Source organism: Marmota marmota, unplaced genomic scaffold (assembly GCF_001458135.2).
Source record: "Marmota marmota marmota unplaced genomic scaffold, marMar, whole genome shotgun sequence".
Taxonomy (NCBI): domain Eukaryota; kingdom Metazoa; phylum Chordata; class Mammalia; order Rodentia; family Sciuridae; genus Marmota; species Marmota marmota.
In genome coordinates, this window is record NW_026005674.1 from 419,529 (window position 1) to 431,778 (window position 12,250).

At 34.9% G+C, this 12,250-nt stretch overlaps 1 protein-coding gene across 1 annotated transcript; it reads left to right on the plus strand.

The window, feature by feature from the left end:
- The first annotated feature begins 7,686 nt into the window (after positions 1 to 7,686).
- LOC107160816 (olfactory receptor 2B2-like) lies at positions 7,687 to 8,631 on the plus strand. Its single transcript, XM_015507426.1, is given in 1 exon segment — positions 7,687 to 8,631. A coding segment is annotated over 1 exon segment (945 nt).
- The last annotated feature ends 3,619 nt before the right edge of the window (positions 8,632 to 12,250 follow it).

Below are 12,250 nucleotides of genomic sequence, written 5' to 3' on the forward strand. Positions count from 1 at the left end.
AGAGATGTTTATTTCTTTCTTAAAATTCTGTGCTTAGACAAAATATCAATTAAGTAAATATTATAAAATATTAAGAAATTTTTTGACATGGATGCTTTCATTTTTCTTATTCATTCTTGGCACAGTACTCTCAAGAAAATACTGGGTACCATGCTTCACTAAAAAGAAAGAAAAGTAAGAAAGTAAAAAGCATAGAATAGAAAACAAGGGACTGGATACAGGAAATAAAGGGGAAAACACCTTGGAAGGGAGTAAAACTGAAAGCCAGGAAGACATATAAACAGAATCCAGTTTGGAGCAAAAGAAGTTTGGCTTTTGCTTCTAGCAAAGTCAATCCAAAAAAAAACAAAAAAAAAGTGCTGATCACTTGATGTCTTTGATCATTCTGAGAGGAGCCTTATAATTTTATGGAGTATATTAAGGAAAAGTACAGAGAAAAATCACTCATACTTATACATAAACTTGCATACAAACACATCTTTTAATTCAATGAGCAACCAAAAGCTATGTGAGAAAGGAAAATGTATCACAGTGAACTATGCAGCTTAGCTGCTAAAACTCTATTATCAATATAAAATAAACACTGGATTGTTTAAAATTAATATCAGACCCCTCTCTGAATCACTATCATCACACTTCTATGGACTGAATATTTGTGGCCCATTTGCTTTCTTAGGATGAAATCCTAATCACTAACATATTGGTATTATGAGTTGGGGCATTAGGGATGTGGTTAGATGAGAATAGAATTAGTGCCCTTGAAGAACAGGCCCCCAAAAAGCAGCTCAAAGAGCTGCCTTTTCTCATCTACTATATGAGGATAGAGTGAGAAGACTTCTTTTATAAACCAAAAGCATGCCCTCTATTTGTAAACTGAAAAGCATGACCAAATGCAAAATCTAATGGCATCTTGATCTTGGACTTACCAGCCTCCAGAACAACAAGAAATAAATTCCCATGGTTTATAAGCTTCCCAGTTTGTGAACAGCCTAAATACTCACATAAATTACTGTTGTAGCCTTCTATTTGCTCTAATAACTTCCAGTATTCCGGGGAATTCTAAACATAACAGTTTCATCTGAAATTAAGGTACATAATGTCTCTCCTCAGTCCTTTAAAACCCCAGTTCTCTTAGTTCTTGCAATGGCCTGTGGAGTCTTACGTGATGCCCTCCTATTTTGGCAGCATCTCCTGTATCTCTCTTCTTGGTTCCCTCTACTGGCCTCTTGATGGTTATTAAAATGCACTAAGATATCTCCTGCTATAAGGATTTGGCTGTTCTTTTTCTGGAATTCTGGACATCAGATACATGCTTGGTTAACTTCTTTACCTTCAGGTGTTTAAATCACATCTTTTCAAGGAGACCTCTCTGGACCACTTCATTTAACAGTTACCTCACCTACTTGATATTTCTTATGATAATCTGTGGTTTCTTTCATCTGTAGCACTGATCATCTTCTAACATACCACATAACAAAATTTAGCCTCATTGCTTACTATCTTCATTTTCTCCTGGGATTTTAACCTTTGAGAAGGAGGAACTTTTGTTTGCTGATGCATCCCAAGTGCACAGGAACAGCACTGGCACTTAAAAGAACTGTTTTTGGAAATGTTAAATTAACTTGGAAAATTTAGAAACTGACAAATAGAAATCGAAAAGAGCCCCCAAATCTTACTTTGTGAGAAGAGGAAATTGAGGTGGCGTAGGGGTGACATACTAGCTGTGGTTGTTTTTAAATCCATGTAGAACTGTTTAAATTATGTATTCATATTTCTTAGAGAAATAAATTTAAATGTGAAACCATCAAGTATAAAAAGAGGAGAGATGCATAGTAAAGAATAATCATAAAGCTAAAATCTTGGTTTTTTACCACAGATCATATGCATATTTTTTATAATTATAATTACTCTTTACATAAACTCCTCAGGAAACCTCCCATGAAAGGTACTGTAGTATTGTTGTTTTGTCCTCATTATATTCATAAACACAAAAAGCATAAAAATTATCAGATAAAAAATACAATACATGGAAAAAACAAATCACATCTCTACTCCTCATTTCTCTACATTCACCACTCTTTCCAACATATCCTGGAATATATTAGCATACATGGGGTGCATAAATGTATATACAAGTATGTTTTTATAAATGACAGGTTAACAGATAACAAATGTGCTATGGGGACAAGTGTATGGAGTACAGCATACCCGGCATACGTTAAGGGCATCTGAGGGGCTGGCCACTCTTCTCATGCTAGGCTCCTGGTCCACAGACCACTTATCCTGTTGACACAGCCCTAGGCAGGTGAGGCCACGTGTTGCAGTCCCTGCTCTTGCTCCACTGCCCGCTCCTCGACTGGTTGCTGCAAGGACAGTTAGCAAGACAGTGTATTGGTGGCTGCATATAATAAATGTGCAATAAAATCAGACCTGCTTCCTGCCTAGATAAATGTGCAATAAAATCAGACCTGCTTCCTGCTTGGTCTCCGGAAGTCCTGAATAGCGACTCCCTAGCCACACTCTCCTCTACCCTGCTCTGTGGACCTCCTTGCTGGACAAGAGAAAGCCCACACAGCATGCTATAAATTCTATATTGTAATTTTGTTTTCTCCTGAAATACATATCTTGGAAACCATTCCAGTTCTGTAAATAAGAACACCCATCATTATTTTAATGAATGCATAACATTACATTATATAGTATTAACAACTCCAGAAATGGTGAAAATTTACGTCTAGCTCTCTGCTAATGCAAAAAGACATTGCAATGAAGGTTTTGTGCCATTCACTTCTTCATGAATATGAGAGAATCTTCACTAGGTGAATGTCTAGAAATGAAATTGATGTTCAAGTAAGCAGGTTCAGTTTTACATATGATATATAATTCTAAGTTGCTTTACAAGAAGGCTAAAGCAAAATGGTACTCTAGCATGACATAAATAAAATATTGCTCTTTGTGAATTCCAGAGGTTAAAATTGTATCTCTTGTGGTTTTAATTTGTATTTCTTGTACACATAAATATTTCCTTTAATTTACACATGTGAAAGTCACATTAACCTCTCTCCTGGTCCTTTGCTTGTGTTTCAGGGAACTGTTGGTCTTTTACAACAAACATACCGATATTGGGGAAGTTGGCCTTTTTTTATTTCACATGCTTCACAGTTATTCCTTTGGAGTTTGTCACTTGTGTTTTTGTTTCAATTTATGATATTTGTCTCTGCCAAAATATTACTTTAACATTTAAAATACATTAATCATTTTAAACCTTCTGAGTTTTTAGTGATCTTAGATCTTTTGAGTAATTGTAGATATTTCATCTGACATTATTACATTTCTATATTTAAACTTTTATTTTAATAAATGGAGCTTTGTGATAAAGAAATGCAAAGCCTGATATTCATTATAAACAGATTTGGTATTTGTAAATAATCTTAGCAGTTTTATGTCATTATATTTCTAATATTCCATACATATTATGAAAGAAAAAAAGCTAATATAATGGAGATGATATCCAAAGTATGGTAAATTTTAATTTTAACTTTTAATCTAAGGAGTTTAGATTAGTTATGCTCAATAATTTAAAGGAGAAAATTGGGAATAGATCAAATTTGGCAACATCAGTTTGTGTCCCTGGTTTCTGAGTGTGTGTGACCTTATTAATTTTGTTGATGGTTTGGAATTGTGGCCAGCCAAATAATAAAATAAAGAGTATACTTTCTTAATTTGTACAGTGGCAATGTTTATCAAATAAATAATATATGTCTAATGATTATAAAGTAGCATATTAATATAAATGGATAGTGAAAATAAAGAGCTATTGTGGTAAGAAGCACAAAAAGTAATATTTTATAGAGATTTTCAAATTTTTATGAAATTGTCCTATTTTTGTCAGCATAGCAACCATATACAAAGGAATTTTTTACCTATTTTATAACCTATATTGTAAAAGTCTTCACAACCTCTGAGATCTGTTTAAATGGAATTGATTTAATTTCTTCGTAAGTGACTCTCTAAATTTGAGGGCCCAAAGCATGTGTTTTTCCAGAAACCTTTCACTGATTGCTTCCAAAGTTTTCTTCCCTTGTAGAGTCCCTCTGGTTCTTCTCTCCTGGACATGTTGGCGGAAGCAAGTACTAATTATGCTGAATCTCAGAGGCTTAAGTAGAGGATGAGTCTAAGACAGTAATGGTAATGGAAACTCATGGGAAAGCTCCCTGTGGATCCATGGGTTTTATGGATGGCCATAAATTAGAACTGGTTTCTTAAAGTTGACCTTCCAATAAGTCTAAGAGTGCCTGGTTAGTGGACTGGTCTGAGGATCATGTTTGAGCCACAGGGCAGTTTTCTATCTCTCTCCACATCACAACCCTCACAAACTGATGGACTGCAACACAGCACCAGGTAAATGCAGAAGGGATTCAGAGAGGGAAGGTTAGTCAAGACCAATGTTATCTTACCTTGACAGGCTTCATGGTATGAGCTAAAAGGATTATTTAAGGTTAGAACTATAAAGTAAAAATATTTGAAAAAATATTAAAAAGTTGATTCTGCAAGTCACCTGTACTTTTGCTTGTGAGAACAATAATGGAATTATGAAAAACATTCTGATATAAAATTTAAAATCTGATGTCATTCAAATATTTATTTCTGATTTTACTAGATTTATTAATTTGAGCAAGTACTATAACCTCTTTGTACCTAAATTTTCTCTCTTTAGTTAAAAAATATTCTTACCTTGGAAATTTATTGAGAGAACCAAAAGGATATACTATAAGGAGTATTGTATATATGTATAAAATTGATTACAATTTAGGCTAGTGGAAAATTTGACATCAACATTTTGGTATTTGCAAATCCTTCTAATACAATATCTTTTTATGAGGACAGCTATGGGAAAAATACATGTGTCACTATTTATGTTATTTACCTCTTAAATATTTTAGGTATATCTTTCTACCACTTTTTAATATTGAAATTGCTATTTGCATTATAAAATTGTAGATACTATAACATTGATTTTGTGTAGAAACTGATTTAGCTCTGAAACACCTATCATTCAGACAAACCAAAGATTGTTTAAATCTATGACAATTTAGAATAAGGGAAGCCAACAGACAGCATGGAGTTAAAACCATAGCAAATATGTAAACTGGGTTAGAGGTAGAATGAACACCTAATTATTGTTCCTATTTTGTCTTATTAACACATTATATCAGAATCATGTTTATGAAGTTAAGAAAGACTGTATTAGAAATGTACACCTCCAAAGTAAGGAGCTCCATGATTTCTTAAGCTTTATGATCAGATACTTTTTCCCTCTTCTCCCTTCATTTCTTTGCACACCCCATTGTCTTAAGACCCATAGATACTTCTGTCTCCTGGCTCCAGTTATTCACCCTCATGAGAATCAAAAGCATATGTTTTTACTTCCTATTCAGGTAAATTAAGCTCTAATCCCTGTAATTTTCTTATTCAGCCAGAAAGGCAAGAACTCCCCACAGTCTTTTCTGGAAAAATAAACTGAATTACCTAAATTAGTCTTACACCTTTAATCTTTATTTCCCATTTTCTTCTATTTCTTTTTATACTCACATATTCAGCAGATACTTAACCTAAGTGTCTTCTATTGTTAGACAGAATATTGTTTCATTTATATTTTTATCTTTTTCTCTCATTATTTTTCTTATCCAATTTTTCTGTGTATATTTTATCCTTGCTCAATTTACCACATGTGCCTATAAATCTCTACTATTTAGGCATGTATCAACTATTCAGAAAGTCAAAGAAATATGCCATATATTCCCCTCTAATAACTTAAGTGTTCCTCTTGAGTGAAGTATTTAATTTGATTTTCTCACAAAAATGCCAGCTTACCTCAGATATAGAAACAAATAGCTATGGTTTTTTAGACAAGGGTGGCAGGAAAATATGAACATTGCAAAAATGATACAGCATTTTTTTTAAATACAGTAGAAGAAACTTAGCTTTCTTCAGGTTTAGAAAAACATTATCTGACTACAGGTAATTGAAGAATGATATTCTGAAAGAGTTTAGCAAGAAAGAAATCCAGATAAGACAAAGGGAATAATTCACAATTGTCCTTTTTAAAATTCTAATTAGGTAAGGAATTACTTGAGTGCTGATTAAGGGATATCCTTCTGTAAATAATTCTGCAACACAGAAGTCTTCCTATGACCATGATAGATAAGACAAAACTTATTCTAAAACTATAAGGACAAAATTATTTCACAACTGCATATCAAAAACTATTTCTATAATAATTATTTAATCCAGTGACAGTGCTATCTGTCCCATTTCTTTGGGAATACAACATATTAATTATTATATATACAACATATTGTTATATTTCTAAGGCAACATTTTTAAGACTTGCAGTCCCAGGATGAGAAATTGGGGGAGAAGAAAGGAATTGGATGAGACAAACATGAAATGAAGAGTGTCATAGCAAGAAATGATAGAGTTATAAAAAGGAAAAATCTCAAGAAAATAATTTTCCACAGAGGATCACAGGAAATTTCTAAAGTCATTCCTATGTAATTTTACCATGCAAGTAGTTCTATTACTATTGCTGCTGCTGCTTATTCTCTTTGTATTATGTATCATACAGTATAGCTTTTTCTTTCACTTACAAAGCAAATTCACATCCAATTGTCATGAAAGTATGATAGAATTTATATGCATGTATTTTGATTCCCATTATAGTTATCTTTCAGAAATTCTGAAGGAATTACATGATTTGTATGAGAAAAGAGCAGGAACAATTCAACTCAAATGGTAGAAAGAGTGGAGAAATTTTTAAATGTGTATATGCTGGTCATAATCCTGAGCAATTGGAAATTCTTATATAGCCCCAAATTTCAGGAATATTCATACTTTAAATTATTTCTGGTAATTTTTATCAGAGATTAAAATTCTGCCCAAATTTTCCAGATAATTTTAAAGTAGTATCATCAGAGCAAGCAAATTTTTAAGTCCTGATTGTTTATATGTTATCTTGCCTGAATGTTTTATTTTCTACCTCTATATTTTAAATTTCTAAAAGGACCTAAAATAAATCTTGGAAGGGGTAAAAGAGTGATGATACGCCATCATCATGCAGATTTTATGAAGGACTAAAGTCCCCATGATGCCTCTAACCAGGCTCAGTGTGATGAAGATGAACACGTCAGCTCTGCCTCACCTGCAGATTTATCTGCCTTCTTCCTGCTGTCCTTTTTTCAACCTGGAAGTTCTGCCTTTTCTCAATTTGTTTGATCCCATACTCTGTCATCACCACTAAATATCCATGATATGTGGAGTTGATGGTAGTAATACTATTCCAACTTTTAAGAAGGGAAGATATCAAAATCCAAAAGAAGGGAGGAATTAACCTATTAAATAAGCAACATTTGCCAACTACATTGATGGTGTATTATTTGTTCTTGTCTCAGCAATCCTTCATTATTACAATTGAAATGACAATGTTGACTCAACATTTTACCATAATCAGAATACAGATGCATTTTTGTCATTGAAGTAAGTATACAAATTAGAGGGAAAAAAATGAGAGTTTTCTTTCGACATCTCTGGGTTCCAATTCTCAGTGGCTTCCTCTTACCATTGATACCCATTCCAAACAGCGGATATGTAGAGGTCTCAGCTGGAATTTCACCTATCAATGCTAATATGTGGATCAATAATCAGAGCTCCCTAGATGATTTCATCTTATTGGGATTTTCAGACCGACCCTGGCTAGAGACACCACTCTTCATAATCTTTCTGGTGGCCTACATCTTTGCTCTATTTGGAAATATCTCCATTATCCTAGTTTCCCGCCTAGATCCCCAGCTCGACAGTCCCATGTACTTTTTTGTCTCAAATCTGTCACTTCTGGATCTCTGCTATACCACCAGCACGGTCCCACAAATGCTAGTCAACCTTTGGGGACCAGAGAAGACCATTAGCTATGGGGGGTGTATTGCCCAACTCTATATTTTTTTGGCCTTGGGTTCCACCGAATGCATTCTTCTGGCCATCATGGCCTTCGACCGTTATGCTGCCATTTGAAAGCCCCTTCACTATCCAATCATCATGAATCAGAGACGATGTACCCATATGGCTGCTGGGACCTGGATCAGTGGTTTTGCTAACTCCCTTGTACAATCCACACTCACAGTGGTGGCCCCAAGATGTGGACAGAGGGTGGTGGACCATTTCTTCTGTGAAGTTCCTGCCCTTCTGAAACTAGCCTGTACTGATACTAGTGTGAATGAAGCTGAACTCAATGTTCTAGGGGCTTTGCTACTCCTGGTACCACTCACCCTCATCCTGGGCACTTATGTGTTCATTGCTCAGGCAGTGATGAAAATCCGCTCTGCTGAAAGTCGTTGGAAGGCCTTTAATACCTGTGCTTCACATTTGCTTGTGGTATCCATGTTCTATTTTACAGCCATCAGCATGTATGTCCAGCCTCCCTCTAGTTACTCTCGGGACAGGGGTAAGATCATGGCTCTCTTCTATGGTATTGTCACACCCACCCTCAACCCTTTTATCTATACATTGAGGAACAAGGATGTGAAAGCTGCCCTAAGAAGAGCATTGACTAAGGAGTTTTGGGTCAAGAAAAGATGATCTCTGGAAAAAAAAATACCTTAGAAGTAAGAATGGATGTATTTGCTTTTCAAAGAACATGTTGGACATCACATTGATGAGGGAACCATGTATCAAGTGGCACAAAATTCATAAGAGGAACAGGACCAAGAAAAGAATGATCAACTTTTGGTTAAATCTACATAGACATTTACCTTCTTTGGACAATATGCAGATACCTCCCCCACCCCAATCTGTGGAGAATATATTCCAGGAACCCTGGGGATGCTTGAAATTGTAGCTAATACTGAAACCTGTGATTTAAATGGGCTCACATACTGTGAACATAATGTTTGCAATTTTGAGGTATCATGGCAAAACTTTTCATAATTTCATGAATAGAAGATTCATTCTTACAAAACATCTTAGCAAATTCATCATAAGATTTTTTTTCTCCCCTTATTAAGTAGAGAACTTTCATCTTTTAAGAGAAATGCTTTTCAGCTTCTCTTTGGCATATGTGAGTGGTCAGCATCACTACTCTTGTACTTTGAGATCATTAGTAAAATAAGAGTTACTTGAACACAGGCATTGACATATAATGAGAGTTGATCTGGTAACCAAGAGGATTACAAAGCAACAAAATGGGTGGGTACATACACTGTGTGAATATACTGGACAAAGTTATGATTCATGACTATAAAAAATAGACTAGAATGGTACAACATTCTGACATGCTACTCAGATTGATGCCCAATTTAAAATGTATAAATCGTTTATTTCTGAAATCTTTCATTTAATATTGTTGGATAATAGTTGACCTTGAGAAACTGAAACCACAGATAAAAGGAGACCATTGTATCTGTCATACAATATTGAATTTCACCAAGTCAATGTCTTTTTTCCCTAACACTAAATACTAATTAATCTAATTTCAGTGAAGGAAGTGGTAAAATATTTAGAGGAAAAAAATGATTAGGAGTTTAGAAAATATATTTAGTATATGTTTTAAATTAAATTGTTAAATTGATCATTGACTCTCAAATAAATCAGAAATGATCCCATCTTTTAAAAAAACAAGCAACTATTATTCAGAGTCAATTTTAATCATGTGTTATAATATTTAGTCATACCTATGTATAATTATATCACCCTAAAGTTTTTTTTAAATTCCCCATAGGCAAATGAAATCAAGAGACAATTAGATCCAGACCATATAAATTAAACTATGGAAAAAGAAATTCATTTTTAACAATAGGGACCATAATTTTATTTTATTTTTTTTTTTAGTGAGGGGGGGGGAGAGAGAGAGAGAGAGAGAGAGAGAGAGAGAGAGAGAGAGAGAATTTTTAATATTCATTTTTTAGTTTTCGGCGGACACAACATCTTTGTTTTGTATGTGGTGCTGAGGATCGAACCAGGGCCGCACGCATGCCAGGAGAGCGCGCTACCGCTTGAGCCACATCCCCAGCCCCAAGGGATCATAATTTTAAATACAACTTATTTTACCATAAACCTTAGACAATCTTGTGCTCACATACACAATAAAGTGTTGTGTTATTATACAACAATGAGGCCATGGCCAAAACAAATAGAACATACTCTGGAAGAAAAAATAGTGGGATGCTTTGGACAGTAAACAGTGCTCAAAAAATTTAAGATGGAAAATATCCCAACCAAATAAAACTAAGTAACTTGGGATTTGCCCACCTTTGATTGGACAGCTTCCATCAACATTTCCCTGGGTAAGTCCATTCTGCTTCTTCATGAGGGTTATAAGAATACCATGTTGAATTCAAAACCTTGGTCAATCTTTATTTTATTTTTTTTAATGTTTCGTAACTTTTTGCTGCAAACTAACTCACAAGTAAATACTAGCCGAAAGTACCTAAGCAAAACAAAGTAACTATAGCAAAATTCCAATTTTATTGCCTGTAATGGAGGAGAATTATATTCATCATAAATGTAGTCCTGTCAACACAGTGATGTACAAGCTGTGTGTCTTATGGGGAATAATCATTTGTTGTCTTTGATGCTTGTTTCCTTGACAAAAAATGCATATACAACCACTTGCTTTAATTAAAAGTTTCAAGAATGTGTGTGTTTGTGTGTGTGTGTGTGTGTGTGTGTTTGGAGAGTGAAGAGAAAGTAGATGATATTTGAAAGTGATTTAAATCTCAGAAGACACTGAAAGTCATACGTATAATTGTGTCCCATAAAGAAAATCCACATAACAAAGAATTAATTATAAATGTATTTAGTTCTATATTATTTTCTATTTAGTGAGTTACAAAATCATGAATAAGCACTGGGAGAAAGTAAGAGAGAAATATGAAAAGAGAATGGAAGGGAGAAGAGAAGAAAGGACAACATAATTATTTTTGTTTGTTTTGTTTTGTTTTGTTTTATGAACCCCTTGTTTGGTGGAGGTCTCAGGCTTGGAGAATGCCCTACATCCACTTAGTTTATATTTTGAGAAAAGAAATCACACAGTGTCACAGGTGCATTTCCTACCCGCCATTCTTGCCCTTTCTAGCTTCTGCCTCCCTAAGCACAGAAATAATGTCTATGGTGTTACAAATGAAAATTAAAAACACAGGACTAACCAAGAGAGATTGGGTTTCAAAATGAAATAAAATCAACAAATTCTGTGCCCCTTATGCTCTCTTTCCTGGGGTCAGCAATGTTGGGTGTCATGTTTTCTTCTCCACCTTGCAGTGTGAATCTCCTATGGCAGAGGTTGGAGCTCAGTGATAGAGCCTTTCCCAGGAAGGTGTCATGCCTGGGGTTGTATGGTCAGGATAGATATGCAAATTAGTGAATAAATGACCATGTTGGAAATATAAAAAAGCAACACAAAAAGTTTGCCTAAACACTAGTATCCAGAGACACTTATTTGAATGGAGAATTTAATTGTGCAGATACCAAAAGTATCAAAATGTTCATTTTTGGATGCAAGTCAAATTTTCAAAGATAAATATCATGTCTGATCAGGATGGAAAAATTCTAAGGTCATTCAGAACTTTGACACTGGGAAGGGGTGGGTGTGGAAGTATTTCCCAGCAGCCGAGTCTAATGGGTCTGATGAGAAGAGCTGAGTCTGATGAGTCTCAGGAGTGGGAAGAGAAGACAAGCCCAGGGGAGGACAGCCAGAGATGAAAAAGGCCTAAGAAGAAAGAGAAGACCTTGAAGAAATAGAGAAGGAAAATTCTAGTTTCTCTCTTTCCAACTTCTTTTCTCTCTCCTTTCTTTATCAAGGAAGAAAGGAAGCCTGAAAGAAATAAGGAAAGAGAGAATGAAAGAGAAAAGAAAAGGGAAGCCTAACTAATGTATATTTTGGAAAATCCCAGGCATGCTGCAAGTGCACGGCCCATGGAGGACTCTTTAGGTTTCATTTTGAGAATGGGTCTCACCTGGTGGCCCAGGAGCTCTTCCTACCTGACATCCTTGCACTATTTAGTTAGATCCTCCCTAAGCACAGGGAAGAATTTCTATGCTGTTACAAATGAAAATTAAAAACACAGCACTAATAAAAGGATAACTGTGTTCCAAATGGAAGCAAGACAAACAAATTCAGTGCTGCCTCATGTTCTCTATCCTGAGATCAGCATTGTGGGGAACATGTTTTCTTCCCAGTCTGTGGAGTTCATCTCCAAGGACA